This window comes from Panicum hallii, chromosome 9, assembly GCF_002211085.1.
Source record: "Panicum hallii strain FIL2 chromosome 9, PHallii_v3.1, whole genome shotgun sequence".
NCBI classification, from domain to species: Eukaryota; Viridiplantae; Streptophyta; class Magnoliopsida; order Poales; family Poaceae; genus Panicum; species Panicum hallii.
In genome coordinates, this window is record NC_038050.1 from 73,258,789 (window position 1) to 73,276,006 (window position 17,218).

The 17,218-nt window shown below is 47.6% G+C and overlaps 3 protein-coding genes across 3 annotated transcripts; all 3 read left to right on the forward strand.

Moving 5' to 3' along the window:
• The first annotated feature begins 7,758 nt into the window (after positions 1–7,758).
• On the forward strand, positions 7,759–8,112 carry LOC112873454 (uncharacterized mitochondrial protein AtMg00810-like). Its single transcript, XM_025936400.1, has one exon. It carries the CDS (start codon positions 7,759–7,761, stop codon positions 8,110–8,112), a length of 354 nt encoding a protein of 117 aa, XP_025792185.1.
• A 1,639-nt stretch (positions 8,113–9,751) lies between these two features.
• LOC112877935 (transmembrane and coiled-coil domain-containing protein 4-like) lies at positions 9,752–13,880 on the forward strand. The gene is made up of 15 exons (XM_025942311.1): positions 9,752–10,089; positions 10,170–10,251; positions 10,537–10,965; positions 11,131–11,296; positions 11,409–11,561; positions 11,902–11,999; positions 12,111–12,202; positions 12,320–12,390; positions 12,468–12,603; positions 12,804–12,863; positions 12,941–13,023; positions 13,151–13,227; positions 13,328–13,398; positions 13,490–13,547; positions 13,635–13,880. Exons 1-15 carry the CDS (start codon positions 9,839–9,841, stop codon positions 13,758–13,760), a joined length of 1,953 nt encoding a protein of 650 aa, XP_025798096.1. The 5' UTR covers positions 9,752–9,838; the 3' UTR covers positions 13,761–13,880.
• An 803-nt stretch (positions 13,881–14,683) lies between these two features.
• LOC112873455 (rRNA 2'-O-methyltransferase fibrillarin-like) lies at positions 14,684–15,713 on the forward strand. The gene is made up of 2 exons (XM_025936402.1): positions 14,684–14,902; positions 15,432–15,713. The coding sequence occupies exons 1-2, from the start codon at positions 14,684–14,686 to the stop codon at positions 15,711–15,713; spliced, it is 501 nt and encodes a 166-aa protein (XP_025792187.1).
• Positions 15,714–17,218: the final 1,505 nt, after the last annotated feature.

Genomic DNA, 17,218 nt, shown 5'->3' on the forward strand with positions numbered 1-17,218 from the left:
GCATCCCAATTTTTGCCTTCCACGACAAAATCTTTCGGCTGTGCCATGTAGACGGTTTCATCTAGATCCCCGTTCAGAAATGCTGTCTTCACATTCATCTGATGTAATTCTAGATCGTAATGAGTTACAAGAGCCATTATGATTCTGAAAGAATCTTTACAAGAGACTGGGAAAAAGGTCTCGTTGTAATCAATTTCTTCTCTTTGTGTGTATCCTTTAGCCACGAGTCGTGCTTTAAATTTATCTATATTCCCTTGGGAGTCATATTTGGTTTTGTAGACCTATTTGCAGCCTACTGTTTTGGTTCCTTTAGGAATTTCCTCTAAGTCCCACACTTTGTTAGTACTCATCGATTTTATTTCATCTTCCATGGCATCAAGCCATTTTGACGAATGTTCACTTCTCATGACTTCTTCAGATGAAGTGGGATCATCCTCCATTTGAATTTCTTCGCTATTATAGACTTCATAGTCGTTAGAAATAGCGCGTTTCCTTATTCTTTGAGGTCTTCCATGAGCCTAAGCTTGTGGTGCCTCATCTATTTGGGGCTACTGATGCTCCTCTTCTTGTGCGGCAATTGGCTCGTCAAGAGCCTGATGAATGGGTTCCTCTTCCTCATTCATTGTCACCACAGAAGGAGCCATTACAGGTGTGGGCATCGCAGTGACTTGCACTGGCGGTGCAGACACAGCGGGCAGCGGGAAAAGGATTCCTGAATCACGGGATTGGGTGTATACACCCGCTTCTCCTCAAGATCAATTTTCCTTGCTGTGCCGCTCCCCCAGATCATTTGATCCTCAAGGAAAACTGCATGTCTCGTTTCTACAAATTTCGTGGATCTGTCTGGGCAGTAGAAACGAAAACCCTTTGACCTTTCTGGATAGCCAATAAAATGGCAAGATACCATTCTGGAATCTAGTTTTGCAATGGTCGGGTTAAACACTTTTGCCTCAGCAGGACTCCCCCACACCCGCAGGTGATTCAGTGAGGGTACTCTTCCTGTCCACATTTCATACGGCGTTTTCGGCACCGATTTACTTGGAACTCTGTTGAGAATGTGAATGGCGGTTTTCAGTGCCTCCATCCATAAACTCACTGGCAATGTAGAGTAACTGATCATGCTTCGCACCATATCCATTAGGGTGCGATTGCGTCTTTCAGCCACTCCGTTCTGCTGAGGCTCACCCGGCATCGAGTACTGGGCTACTATGCCTTGTTCCATCAGGAACTTCGCAAAAGGTCCTGGAACTTGGCCATATTGGGTATGTCGACCGTAGTATTCCGCTCCACGATCGAATCTTACGATTTTAATCTTTAAATCGTGTTGATTTTCTACTTCGGCTTTGAATATCTTAAATTTATCCAAAGCCTCTGATCTTTCTTTAATTGGATATATGTATCCATAACGGGAATAATCGTCTGTGAATGTTATGAACGAGTCATATCCATCCACACTCTTTACATTGAACGGACCACAGATATCTGTGTGAATTATTTCTAATACACCTGTGCTCCTCTTAGCATTTTTATTTATTTTCTTAACGAATTTGCCTTTTATGCACTCAATGCATTGTTCTAAGTCAGAGAACTCTAATGGAGGAAGAATTTTGTTTTTAATTAATCTTTCTATTCTCCCCCTCGAAATATGGCCTAAACGACAATGCCATAATTTTGACGACGCATCTTGAGTTCTCTTACGTTTTCTATTCGCCGGTGTAGACGAGAATACATTCGCACTCTTATCGCATACGGAATTCATACTTTCGCGTAGCGATATCAAATAAAGATCATTCTTTCTGAATGCAATGGAAATAACTGTATCATTACATTCAATTAAACACCTGCCATCTCCAAATAGACAGGAATAACCATCTTTGTCCAGTCGAGACACACTAATCAAATTTCTGTGTAAAGAAGGAACAAATAAAACATCTCTAAGGACTATAATGAAGCCAGAGTCGAGTTCCAAATGAACGTCTCCTACTGCTTCAACGTCTGCCTGATCTCCATTTGCCACTCTAACTTGCTTTTCGCTTCTTTGAGTGGTTCTCGTCGAATGGAATCCCTGTAAAGAATTTGCAACATGTACAGTCGCTCCTGAATCAATCCACCAAGTAGATTTTGAATATTCTACATACAAGAATTCATTTACAAATGAAATAATGTTCTCACCTCTCTTTTCCATGCTCATCTTTAAATATTTGTGACAGTTCTTCTTGTAATGACCCCTCTCTTTGCAGTAGAGACACTGATCCTTATCTACTAGAGCCTGTCCCTCCTGCGGTCTGTGTTGTTGAGAGTTTTTGCCTTTAGAGGAGGATGAAGAAGAAGATGAAAAATTGCCTTTAAAGTTGGCATGCTTCTTCTTGTTCACATAGTTTAAGGATCCTCCAGTGGTGGACCTGATCCTTTCCTCCTCCTGAACACACATCGCAATGGTCTTTTCTATGTCCCAAGTCTGCGGTTGGGTGTTGTAATTGACAACAAACGTGTCAAACTCTTTTGGTAACGAAGCAAAAACCAGATGGACAATGTGATCCTCCTTGAAGGCAAGGTCCAATGACTTTAGCTTGTTATTCTGGTTGACCATGCGATGAATGTGTTCCCTTATTCCACCGCCAGTGTATCTCTCTGAAACCAGTTGTTTAATCAACTGGGTTGCATAAGTCTTTGAAGAACCAGTATACTGATTCTTTAGTTTTTCAAGATACTCTATGACAGTGAAACAATCTGGGATTGAGCCCATAATCGCAGGCTCAATCGTGTTCTTTACCACTGCCAAACACTTCTTGTTGGCAGCGAACCATTTTGCATAAAGCCTCTCATAATCTGCTCTTGCTTTCTTATAAGCAAGCTCTGTTTGCTTCCAAGAAGCATTTGTGTCTGTGTCCTCTCTCTCAGGGAGCACAGGCTCTGTAGGAGTCGGTGTAGCTAGGACCCAATCCAATTCACCCATGATGAAATAGAGATCCAGCTTTCTGTACCATTCATTGTAATTGTCTCCCTTTAATATTGGAATATCGTTGATGGAAAACATCATTGATACTCCTCCTGAAAAACATTCATGAGTGGTGAAAACATTAAATTAAAGTCAAATAAAATTATTGCATACGTATAAATACGACGTTGGTCATAAATTAAAATATGCAATAATCTTGTGTATTAAAACTAAAACACCGTTGGGCAGAATTAGAATTAATACTTGACAATTATCTATGGAAAATATAAGGCAGAATCTCTTTTGTATTAAGTCTAGAATACCGTGGGGCATAAATAGAAATAATACATGAAAAATATCTATATAAGGTAATTCAGTAAAAATTGCAATATTATCACTTGTTAACGTTGGTCAAAAGATAATAATATTACAACTCATAAAAATTATCTATTTGCCTTGAAGAATTTAAATTATTCCGTTGGTTCAAATTTAAACTACAAGGCAAGTAATCAAGGGCATATGAAATTATTTAATCTTTGCAGTGGAAAACTGTAATTCTATCAAAAATATATCTAAATTTGTCTTTTATAAGCAGTGCATCAAAGTTCATTCAAGTTTGAATTTGAAAAAACATCAAATTCAATCAAATTCTATAGAAAAGTGCTTCTGGAAAATGAAATTGGCGCACTGTTCTCGTCTGTCAAAACAGCTCAGCCGGCCCATATCCTCGCGATGGCCCAGCAGCAAAACGGGCTCCCTTACGCGTGCGCGCGCGTGTGCGGCCTGCGAGGGCCCAGCCCACGTCCCCTCGCGCACCCCCCGCGCGAGCTCTCAGCTCGGGGCCGAGGCAACCTGGGCCCGGGCCGCGCTTTCACTTCCCCGCCTGGGCCTATAGAGGCCTGATCACGCGCGGGACGACCACAGCCGCCCGATCAGGATCGACGGCTACGCGTCGATTTCGCGCGATCAAAAACCCCGTCGCCGTTCTCCCCGAAACCCTAGCTCCATTTCTCCTCCCCCCCGATCCCCGGCGCCTTCATCTTCCTCAGCCCGAGCGAGCGAGCGAGAGCAACACGGCGACCGGCGGCGTCCAAGCGGCGCCACGGCGAGCCCCCTCGCCGGCGCGCGCGTCCACCGCAAGGTGAGCGCGCGGCCGTCGAGGGGCTTCACCGTGGTGCCCAGATCTGTGGCGCGGCGAGCGGTCTTGCGGCGTGCTCGCACAGCCTCTGTCCGCGCGAGGCCCAAGGCCTCACGGGATCCGGTCGAGGCGTCGGCGTCCCGGGCGCATCGACGATGGACGGCGCAAGAAGAGGTAAGCCCTCCCCTCGCCAGCGTCCCAATTCCTCTGTTTGCTAGGGTTAGGGTTAGGGGTTCGCGGGATCTGATCTGGGATTGTTTCTGGGATCTTTTCAAGGGTGCTTTTCCTCTTTATCTTCCAATACTAATCAACGCAAGAAGATTAGGCGACTGATACCATTGATAGATGCTTTGGATCGGCTAATGTGTGATTAGATTAGAAGAGCTCCTTTGCTATTGATAAAATCGAGTAACAGAGAGATTGAGAGAGAGAGAGTGCACGGGCATACCCTCGTGCCCTAGGCCAGCAGCTGACGCAGACGTGCCCGCCATTGGTGGTGCAGTGCGGGTGCTCGGGGTGGTCCGGCCGTAGGCATTCACGCTCGCGGTGGCCGGCGGTGAGATCGCGCTCGCGGGCTCGGGGTCGAGGCAGGGGCGTCGAGGATGGCCGGAGTGGACTTCCCGCCGCTGACCGTGCTCGACTAGATCGGTTAGGGTTTTACTGTGGGTGGGGTGGCGGCGGCCCGGTGAACCTCGTACCTCGAGCCGCTGGCCCCCACCTCCCTTTTTATAGCGCGGCGCGATGGGGGCCCACCAGCTAGGGAACGGCTGGAACGCCCCCGATCAGGGCGCAGGGTGAGGTGGGTCATCGGGCCCGTTGGGATCCGATGGCCCAGAGAGAGAGATCAATTCTAACACCTCCAACTCCGGCGGAGGCAACCGCCGCAAGCGCCGTGGCAAGGGCGGCTCTACTTCCTCCGGCGCCAATGGTGGAAACGCCGGCGGCAGCGCCGGTGGCGGCTCCGGCGGCGGATACGGCGGCGGCGCCGGTGGCCCTGCTCGCCCGAGCGGTGGCAACCCTGGACAGCAGCCACCCGTCCCCAGCTCCCGCTCCTGGCCCACGGTGTATAACCCCTGGACCGGGACCATTCAGATGTGGCCCGGTCCGGTCCAAGGGGTTCGCTCCATCAACCCCGCCGCTGGTGGGCCGGCCCACCAAGCTCAGCATCAAGCTCTGGCTGCCGGGCCAGTTTTCCCACCTGCTAGCGCAGCTGGGCTGCCTGGTGGGCCTTCAGCTTATGGGCTGCACCACCCCTCGCCGGTCGCCCTCCAGGGCTCACAGCAGGCGGCCTTCTACCCCACGCCACAGCATACCTATGGAGGTTTTGGTCCCTGGGACCAGAATGCTCTCGCCGGGGCATTCAACACCATGATGCTCGCCCACCCAGCATCCACCGGCGACTGGTACATGGACTCCGGAGCGACTGCCAACATGGCTTCATAGACTGGTATACTGTCCTAAACTCACCCACCCTCTCCTTCCACCCCTCCATCCATCATCGTTGGGGATGGGATGTTGTTACCTGTCACTGCCACCGGCTCCACTCACATTGGTCCTCTCCGTCTTGACAATATCCTTGTTTCTCCCCAGATAATAAAAAACCTTATCTCTGTGCGTCAATTCACCACCGATAACAATTGTTTCGTCGAATTTGACCCTTTTGGTTTTTCTGTGAAGGACCTCAGGACCAGGACCATGATCGCCAGGTGCAATAGCTCCGGACCTCTCTATCCACTTCGACCCTCGCCACCCTCGGCCTCGCCATGTGCCCTTCTTGCTGGAGCTTCCCCCGCACTTTGGCATCGTGGCCTCGGTCACCCCAGCCACAACGCCCGCCCGTCTTGCTAGCAGCTCTCTTATTTCATGTAATAAAGGCGCCTCTGTTGAGGACGTTTGCCATGCCTGTCAACTTGGTCGCCATGTGCGCCTCCCTTTCTCCAATTCCTGAACACGTGCTTCACATAATTTTGATCTCGTACACTGTGATCTTTGGACTTCTCCAATTCCTAGTGTCTCCGGCTTCAAATATTACCTTGCCATTCTCGATGATTGTTCTCATCACTTGTGGACTTATCCTCTCCGCCTCAAATACAAAGCATTTTGCACTATTGCGAGTTTTTTCTCTCTTGTTGCCACCCAGTTCGGAACTACCATTAAGAGCTTCCAATTCGACAACGGCCGTGAATTTGACAATTCCTCCACTCGTGCTTTCTTTCTTTCCCATGGTGTCCACCTCCGCATGTCCTGCCCATACACCTCCCAACAGAATGGCAAGGCCGAACGCGTGCTTCGCACTACGAATAATATTATTCGTACCGTTCTCTTTCAAGCCCACCTTCCTCCGGCCTATTGTGTTGAGGCTCTTCATAGTGCTTGGCACGTCCTTGGGACGTCCATGCATTCCTGGGCCGCCTCTCCGCACCGACCGCGAGCCTGCAAGCCGGCCCACGCACCCTGGGCTGCCCCATCATGAAGATCGTGGCCCTGCGGGGCTGCCCCTCGCCCATGGGTCACCTCGCTGTGCCCCCACCGCCACTACTGGGCCGCCTCACGACGGCCTAGTTGGGCCGTCCCCGGCTCCTGCAACACCTCGGCCCGGCTCCAGCGACACTGCTGGGCCATCATCACCGCCTGGTCTTGCTGGCTCGCGGGGCCTGCTGCGTTCGGCCTCCGACGGACCCCCTGGGCCCCTTGACTGGCCCGCGCCGGCACCTTCGTCGCCCCCTATGGCTGCACCAGGGCCTCCGTCGCCTGCCTCCTCCGCATGGGTCCCGCGCCCCTGTGGCTGCTCTTCCTCCCGGCGCTGTACCAGCTACTCCGACGGATAATCTACACAGCATGCGCACGCGCGCCAAAGATGGTTTTCGACAGCCTCACCTGAACCTCCAGGCGGTGACTGTCTCTCCGGTGCCTACCTCCTATCGTCGTGCCTTGGACAACCCCACTGGCGTCGTGCGATGGATGAAGAGTTCCGAGCTCTGATTGACAATGCCACTTGGACTCTCGTGCCTCGGCCTCCTCGCGCGAATATCATCACCGGCAAGTGGATTTTCAAGCACAAGTTCAATTCTAATGGCAGTCTTGATCGCTACAAAGCCCGCTGAGTACTCCTGGTTTCACACAGCGACCTGGCGTCGACTTTGATGAGACATTTAGCCCGGTGGTCAAGCCAGCCACAGTCCATACCGTTCTCAGCTTGGCACTATCACGGGATTGGCCTGTTCATCAGCTTGATGTCAAGAACGCCTTCCTGCATGGCACTCTTTCAGAGACGGTCTACTGCACTCAACCGTCTGGCTTTGTTGATCCGGCTCACCCCGACCACGTCTGTCGCCTAAACAAATCTCCATGGACTTAAAAGCAGGCCCCTCGTGCATGGTACAGCTGCTTTGCCGCTCATCTGCAGTCACTCAGCTTTCTGGAGGCTAAGTCCGACACCTCACTGTTTGTCCTTCGTCGCGGGTCAGAGACAGCTTATCTTCTTCTATACGTCGACGACATTGTTTTGACAGCATCATCCATCGGGCTTCTCCAGCAGATCATCGCCTCTCTCCAAGCGTCCTTTCCTATGAAGGATCTTGGGCCACTTCAGCATTTCTTGGGCATCACCGTGACTCGCTCACCCACTGGTATGTTGCTCTCCCAGCGTCAGTACGCTCTCGAGATTCTGGAACGTGCTGGGATGACTGCCTGCAAACCTTGCTCCACTTCAGTTGACACTCAGGCTAAGCTGTCATCAGAAGGTGCACCTGTGGCTGACCCATCCGAGTACCACAGTTTGGTTGGCGCTCTTCAGTATCTGACCTTCACCAAACCAGACATACAGTATGCTGTTCAGCATGTCTGTTTGCATATGCATGACCCTCGGAAGCCTCATCTCACTACCGTGAAGCGTCTCCTCCACTACCTGCAGGGCACCGTCGACCTCGGTCTCTTCCTCGGCCGTATCTCACCTTCTGCGCTCACCGTCTACACAGATGCAGACTGGGCGGGTTATGCCGACACGCGTAAGTCCACCTCGGGCTACGCTGTGTGACAATCTCATCTCTTGGTCCAGCAAGCGCTAGCAGACTGTGTCACGTTCCAATACCGAGGCTGAGTATCGAGGTGTTGCCAATGGTGTCGCCGAGGCTACCTGGCTTCGTCAACTTCTCCAAGAGCTGCATCATCCACTTCAACGAACGTCCGGGAATGTTCGCGTTCCACACGTACCCACCACCTCTCAATTCACTGATATCTTCACTAAAGGGATTCCGTCCACTGTTTTTTTGAGTTTCGGTTCAGTTTGAATGTCCGTTCCACCGACGTTCACACTGCGGGGGGTGTTAGACAGGATAGCTTCGGGACGTTACGTCCCCCTGATTCTTCTCCTGTAATCTAGGCTAGCCTCCCGTTCTGTTTCTATAAGCAGGCAGCGCTGTGTCTATATATTGTAATCTCCTGATGTAAATCAATCAAGCCGTGATTACCCCAAATTACACACGTCTTCATTCGTCTCCGCTGCACAAGCCTCGCCGATTGGACGGAGCTCTCGATCGATTGCCATTCCACGTGCTCCGGCCGCACAGCACAGACCACCGTGCTCTGGCCTGCCCAAAATGTCGCCGTCTCGTGCAGTCAAGTGCCGCAGGCAGAAGCAAAGGGCCCCCTCCGCCAGGGTGCAGATTCACCAGGCCGTGTCCCTCGTCGGCGGCTCCACCGACGGCGAGGAGGACTGGAGGAGCGCGCCAGCCGCCAGCAGCTGGCTCAACTCGGCCGGTGAACAAAAGCCACTGTGGCCTGTGCGGGCCTAGGAAATGCAAGCGTCGTGAATAGGGATCTCGCTTGTTGCTTCGCTGGGAGTAGGCAAGGCATAGAGCGTCTGCGGTGCTACTCCATGTGTGGGAACTCAGATGGGATCGATGTGCAGCGGTGTTCGTGGCAGAAACCTTGGGCGTCTAGAAGGAACTCGATTTCTTCCCCATTCCACGTGCTCCGGGCTCCCTGGCCTGAGACCCAGACCCTGCCTAAAATTTGGGCTGCAGGCAGAAGCAGTCAACCCGTGCAGCGTATTTCGTAAAATGCACGGCCGGTCTTCAAACTTGTATCGAAATATCATTCCGGTTCTTAAATTTTTAAAATGTACATTTAAATTTTTAAACTTGCTAACTGTATTACATAAGATCCAAATCACACTTGTTTAAGCCAAAATCGAAAGTTATATAATTTGTTAAAAGAATTATATATGTAAATAATAATTCATACCAATTTACTTGTACAAATATATTTAAATAAAAAAATCTGTATAAAAAAGTTATAAAATAAGAAAAGAAACTTATATGATTAAATTTGTAAAAGATAGAAAATTAAAAAGGTAAATTTTGGAGGAAATATTCGGCATAAAATTTTTAAATAAAATCTTGATTTTCTTTTAAAAATGTAAGAGTTGAGCAGAAAATTTCAAAAAATAAAATTTGAACCCACATGTAAGCTCGATATAAATTAAATAATTTTATACTATAACTTAAAATTATCTGTTTGAACTTCACATGATACGATTAGCAAATTTAAAGATCTAAATATGTATTTTAAAATTTAGAGATCAAGTTCGAGCGCCGGGGCTGCATTTTACTCCTAAATGAATGCCCGCGCCGGCGCCGCCCAACTGAAGACTGAAGACTGGCGTGTCGCGGTCGCCCCGCCCCGAAGCAAACGGCCCCGTGCCGGCGCAAAGCTGCCGAGAGCCGGCAGCGTGACCCGTGCGCTCCGGAACCCGCCCGCCGATGGCCACCACGCTGACGCCTACGCAGCGCTACTCGGCGGGGGCGCTGCTGGCGCTCGCGCTCCGCCAGGCGCAGATCCACCAGTCCGTGCCCCTCGGCGGCGGCTCCGCCGACGACGAGGAGCGCGCCAGCAGCGCCAGCGGGGGCTCCTCCGCCTCCACCGCCACCAGCAGCGCCTCGGGCTCGGACGCCGCCGCGGACGCCGACCTCTGGACGCACGACTCCCGCGGCCTCCTCCGCCCCGTCTTCAGGTGCGCTGCTCCCCCGCGGCGAGATGAGCGCGCCCGTTCTACTTCTGATCAGTACTCGCGATCGCTGCCTGCTATGCTAGGTTCCTGGAGATCGAACCCCAGGCGTGGGCTGGCCTGGAGGAGACCGCCGCGTCGCCCGAGGCCAAGCATCACATCGGCGCGGTACGCACTCCATTCCCACCCCGATCGTGTGCTCACTTAATTAGTTGGGTGGGGGTCACCATCGCGGGGCTCAATTTGGCGTTTCGGTGTTCCACTGGAGGGGGTAACGATTATGCTTGTGACGCTCACCAGATCAAATTGCTAAAAAATCCCTGCTGTTCAGATAATCATCTCTCTAAAATGCTGTTCAAATTCTGTGTGTGCTTAAGCAAGCAGTCCCGTGAATGTTGAACTGACTCTTTCAGTATTGCATTTCACAGTATCGTTTCGCTTCGCGTTTTGCAGTTTCTAAGGATAATCTTTGAAGAACACGGTGCGAGCTCTTCTGATAGATTGGAGCAGGAACACGCCTTGGCGAAAGCAGTTGATGTCATGGCAATGAGCTTGGGCAGTGGTATTGTGCCAGATGAGAAAATCAAAGAGGAGGGTAAAGACTCCACGACTTCTAGCTCTGGAACCGCAGAATCACCAGAGGCAGGCTCACCTGAGAACTTGCTTGGAATTGACAAGTTGTCCTTGGATGATGTTCCTGCTAAGCATCACCGGAAGATGGCATTGCTGTATGCACTTCTCTCTGCGTGCGTGGCTGATAAACCCGTATCACAAGAGGAAGAGGAGAGGAAGTCGTCTCACTTCAGGAAGGGTTATGATGCTCGGCATCGTGTTGCTCTTCGGTTGATAGCAACGTGGCTTGACATCAAGTGGATCAAAATGGTTTGTACAAGCTATTCCTTCTCAATGCAGCAGAGTAATAAATCACTTGGTGTAGAATTTCAACAAACAAAAATTCACTGAGATCATCCAAGGAGGAACTTGCTCATATGCATGTATTTTCATATAGCTTGACTTCTTCTGTAACCATGAATCTTGATACTGTAGGAAGCTATAGAGGTAATGGTCGCATGCTCTGCCATGGCTGCGGCAAAGGAGCAAGAACAAGAGCGAGAAACCGCATCACCGAAGAGCAAGTGGGAAAAATGGAAGCGTGGAGGCATTATTGGTGCAGCTGCCTTGACCGGAGGAGCATTGCTGGCTATTACAGGGGGTAGGACTGAGTTCCCAATAATATATCTATTAACGTATAAACATATTGACAGTTCACTTGGACACACTACCCCCAGGAGGTTGATATGCTCTCAACCTCTTCTACCCGACAGGTTTAGCTGCACCAGCTATTGCGGCAGGATTTGGTGCCCTAGCTCCAACACTTGGCACACTTGTCCCATTCATAGGAGCTAGTGGATTTGCTGCTATGGCTGCTGCAGCAGGATCTGTTGCTGGCTCTGTAGCAGTAGCTGCTTCATTTGGAGGTTGGTAGAGAAGTTCTTTTGAAACTGCTCTGATGATGTTATTTCATGCTTCTATTTCTTCATTATATGTCCTGTGCTGTCTACCAATAAAGATTTAGTTTAGTTAACAGTAGCCACTTCTCCGCTGGTCATAGTTGTTACTGTATTGCTTAGTGAACCTACACAAATAACGAATCGGCACACCTTTGTATGAGTACTGGCACATTTTCCAATTAATTTTTTTCCCAGGTGAATTCCTTGTGGTAGTTGTAACGTATTATCCCAAAAAGAGAAATAGGAAGCAGTTTAGAATTGTTGTACTTAGTTGTTTATATTCCTTGATTGATTGTTGGCAAATTAGCTGCTGGAGCTGGCTTGACGGGAAGCAAAATGGCGAGACGAATTGGAAAAGTGAAAGAATTTGAGTTCAAACCTATTGGCGATAACCACAATCAGGGTGTGAGTTCCTTTTCTTTCTGACTTTCACGTTAACTTTAAGCGACTAAATTCCATTCACCCATCTTGTAACCAAACTGATTTGGTCTTTGTAAATGGTGCTAACTCTTTCAGCGCCTTGCGGTTGGCATCTTGGTCTCTGGATTTGCTTTTGATGAGGACGACTTCTGCAAACCTTGGGAAGGATGGAAGGATAACCTAGAGAAGTATGGAATGCCTTTCATATCTGTTTCATGAATCATAGTTGCTGTACTTTATCCATGTGTTTTACATCTGTGCTATAAGGCTTGAGCATTCTTACACTGTCGATTAATGTTTGACAGGTACATCCTTCAATGGGAGAGTAAGCATATAATTGCAGTGAGTACAGCAATACAGGATTGGCTGACATCAAGTAATGCTCAGGGTTTTGTACTCTACCTTACACTGTTTGTGAACACCTTGTAACTATCACTGTCATTGTTGATGCAGGACTTGCAATGGAATTGATGAAACAAGGTGCAATGAGAACTGTCTTAAGTGGTCTTCTTGCAGCATTTGCTTGGCCTGCTACGTTGCTTGCAGCTACTGATTTTATTGATAGTAAATGGTCCGTTGCTATTGACAGGTGCTTGCTAACTCTCGTAGTACAATGTCTCATGTGACAACTGCTTATTTTTCCAGTATTAATATGCTCTGTGGTAATTGCTAAATTCCCAGTTACAATACTTTAGAATATCTATAGTGTATCTACAGTGCACTGGTTGGAAAATGTGACTCTTTAAGGATCACAGCAATTTATTTAGCTAAGCTACTCTACCCTCTCAGATCGGACAAGGCAGGAAAAATGCTTGCTGAAGTGCTTCTAAAGGGACTGCAAGGAAACAGGTAATTCCAGCTGAAGCACTTTTTATCCAGTGGGGTTAGTTTCATGTACATTTTTCCTGATTCCAAAATTCTCCCAGGCCTGTGTCTCTCATTGGGTTCTCGCTAGGAGCACGAGTTATATTCAAGTGTTTACAAGAGCTTGCTTTGTCAAGCGACAATGGTATCTGCTCTATAATTATCTCCACCTAAAGATCATTGCGACTTTGCTCATACATTTGATGGTTCTATAATTATCTCCACCTAAAGTTCATTATGACTTTGCTCATACATTTGATGGGATGAATCAGAGGGACTTGTCGAGAGGGTTGTGCTCCTAGGTGCACCAGTTTCGGTCAAGGGTGAGCAGTGGGAGCCTGCCAGGAAGGTAGGGTGCAAAGCTATGTAATCTTCAGTTACAAATGTCACTAACGCCCTATTTGGCTGCTTCGATCACTTAACATGCCCTCGCGTTTGCTTCGCTGCAGATGGTTTCAGGAAGATTTGTCAATGTGTACTCGAGAGATGACTGGATTCTTGGTGTTACCTTCCGAGCAAGGTAAACAAAATAGGATTGGTTCTGGATTGGATAGCCATTGCGGGAACAGTTTTTATGTCCTTTTCTGTTACTTACTAATTCTCTGATGCAGTCTGCTCACCCAAGGATTAGCTGGCATCCAGGCCATTGATGTGCCTGGTGTCGAGAATGTAAGTATGCTGATGACCATTCTTGTGCCTTTGATCAAGTCTGTTGACCTTCTACTGTTTGCATAACCTTTTCTGTACAATTTACAGGTTGACGTTACCGAGCTTGTTGATGGCCATTCGTCGTACTTGTCAGCTGCCCAACAGATCCTAGAGCATCTTGAATTGAATACCTACTATCCTGTTTTTGCCCCCCTTCCGGTAGTCAGCAAATAGAAGATGTAACAGTTGCACAGTATGCATTTGGGACAAGATGTAAATATCTCCGTGAGAAAAAAAAACTTCTAAATTTACTAACGCTTTTACATATATATTTACTTAACAGATGTTAAAATATTTTTGGATTGGATATCGACACGTTCGAAGTTTGGATTTTTGTGATTTCTACTCGTCGTTTCCTGCATCACTCATACGCTTAGCATTTATTTGAGGACTGCTGATGCGGCCACGAACCGCATGCTGCTATCTCCACGGTTCACGAAGCAATTGCTGACAGGCAAATGTCAAGTGCATCTGTGGTGCTGAACCAAGCGGAGAAAGCACGAAGTAGGATGAAACCGGGCAGAGACCAGCACCGAATGCCATAGCAGGTTCATACATGGTAATTGACAACCAGCTACTCATTTAGATGGAGCAGCCGTTCTATATTCTATGTAAATTTCTAAAATTCGAAGTGCAATTTTCGCCCTCATCTTCCTGTCTGGTACATACAAACTCCTTTCAGCAAATCATCTTCTACACTCGCCAAAATAAAGAAAGAAACCATCTTCCACCAAGTTCGGTGTACAGTTACACTAAGCGTCTGTTTGGGACTGCTTCACTTCACCAAATTCGACTTCGCTTCGTGAAACTGTAGCCAAACACCCACAGCTTCACCAGCTCAGCTTCACCAAAAAACGTGAAGTTGGCCCCAACTTCACGAAATCCATGAAGCAGCCAAAATGGTACTTCACGAATAGTCGTTTTGAACTCCCTCATGAAGTTGGGGGAAAATTACCCACCAATACCACTGATTACACACCTGGAATGAAACATTTTTCTTCTGTTCTCTCCCATACCCGCGACCCCCCCCCTTCCTCCCTCTGTCCGCTCCCCATCCCTTTGTCCGCTCAAATCCCTCAAAACCCTAGCTGCCGGCCATGTCCACGGGCGGCGCGGGCTCCACGGGCGGTGCGGGCGTCGCGGCTGGCGCGGGCGGCGCGGCTGGCGCGGGGGGCGCGGGCCACGGTGCGGGCCACGCGGCCCAGGGCGCGGCCGGCGCGGGAGGAAGCAGGGGAGGCGCTAGGAGGGGCGGCGCGAGCAGGGGCGGCGCGGGAGGCAGCAAGGGTCATGCCCGCATCTCTAGTCTTCCGAAATCGGTATAATTTCTTCGCTCGATTTCTTCTATGGCTGCTGGTCAATTCCATTGCTGCTGAGTGTATGTATGCTAGTCAATTACATAATTTGTCTTGTCATGTATGCTTCAAAATATTGCTCCACATAATTGTTGATTAGGGTGATTCTATGGAATGGACGGATGATTATAATCGCATTGTATGTGAGTTATTCGCTGAACAAGTAAGGAGAGGAAATAGGCCAAATACACATTTGAACACTTTATGTTACAATGAAGTATCGGGAAGATTTTACCAAATGATCGGAATCGAGTTATCAAAGACACAAATCAAGAACAAGTGAGATAGGTTGAAGAATGATCGGTCAATTTGGCAAAAGTTACTGCGGGAATCAAACCGGAACCGGTTGGGACAATACAAGAGGAGTAATTAACATGGACAATGAATGGTGGAAAAAAAATGAAAGTGGTAAGTATTGTTTTGTTCACAAATTTTAGCTGTTCATCTATGTTCACAATACCTTTTTGGGGTTCTGATTACCTTCCTTGTTCAGGATGTGCCAGGTTCTGAAAAATTCAAGAAGAAAGCGCTGCAAAATGAAGACTTCCTTAGAGAAATATTTGGTTACATTTCTAATGGTGAAACTGATCATTGGAACCCGATGAGTGACAATGTAGATGGAGCAGGAGATACTGAAAATATAGATGGAGCAAGAGAGGAGGAAGAGGAGGACAATATGTTGCATGATTGGTCGTATAGAGAGGAAGAGGATGAGGAGGTTCAGGAGGTATCTCCTGCTAATGGAAATAAAAAAGAAGAGCTCGTGTTGTTCTAGAGGTTCCTAAAATGCAAAAGTCAAGTACAGCTCTTATAATTCAAGAACAAATTACAAAGATTGCTGATTCGGCCGAGTCGTTTACATCAAAAAAAAAGCAAGCTGAAGTCGTTTCTATCAAAGAAGTGATGGATGTTGTCTTGGATTGTGGGGCACAATATGGTAGCAATGAGCATAACATTGCTACCTAATTATTTGTGAAAAAGGAACAAAGAGAAATGTTCTTGACCCTTCCTACTAGAGAAATTTGTTTGAATTGGCTTACAAGGAGGTACAACAACGAGTATGGAAATTGAAGGCTTCGAGAAATATTTTTGAGTGCTTTTTTACAGTAGTGCTATTTTTTTATTTTATTTTAGTTTTCAGATTGCTGCTAGGGAGTACCTTGTTGTTGACTACCTGTAATCATGATATTGTTACTACTACTACTTGTATCCATGACATTATTACTATTGCTACTTGTTATTATTTTCAGATGTATGAAAGTGAGAGTGATGGTTCGGAGGAGTCAGATGATGATAGTGCTGAGTTTTGGAACTTGATTTTGTGTGGTGCTAAAGTGGCAGAGAAATATGTTGATCTCTACCTTAACAAAAATCCACCAAGGATAGCGGAACAAAGTGGCATAGGCTGGTTACAATATATCTTGAGAACTCCAGGTGAATGTCATTCTCAGTTGCACATGAGCACGAAAATATTTATGGATTTGCATAATTTATTGGTGTCAAGGTATGGACTGCAACCATCTATGCACTATGAGGCTCTTGCAATTTTCTTGTTCATATGTTCTGGAAATGAGTCCAATAGGAAATGTCAAAATCGTTTCAATCACTCTGGTGAAACTATTAGTAGGAAATTTTCTGAGGTTCTAGAATCTTTGATGGAAATGGTAAAATATTTTCTTGTTCCAAAAGATGCAAACTTTCGTACCGTCCACAAAAAGATAGCAGATGATAGAAGGGCATTTCCACATTTTAAAAATTGTATTGGTGCTCTAGATGGGACACACATTAGGGTATCTCTACCCCCTAGTGAACAAGTAAGGTATATTGGAAAAACAGGGATACCGACTCAAAATATCCTAGCAATTTGCGACTTTGACATGAGATTCACTTATGTTTCTGTGGGGCAGTCGGGTTCTGTGCATGACATCACTGTGTTGTATAATGCAATGAAGTTGGATCGAAAGTTCTTCCCACACCCTCCCAAGGGTAGGTAATTTATGGCTGGTTTCTACATTTTCAATTTTACAACTCTAGTTCTTTATTATCTAAATATATCATATAATTTTTATTTGTAGGTAAGTATTATGTTGTTGATGCCGGATATCCTAATAGACCAGGATATCTAGCACCATACAAGGGTGAGAGGTATCACTTACCCGAATGGCATAGAAGTGTAGAACCAAGGTCTCCTAATGAAAAGTTCAATCGTATTCATGCACGAGTTAGTAGTATTATTGAGAGGTCATTTGGAGTCTTAAAAATGAAGTGGCAAATTCTAAG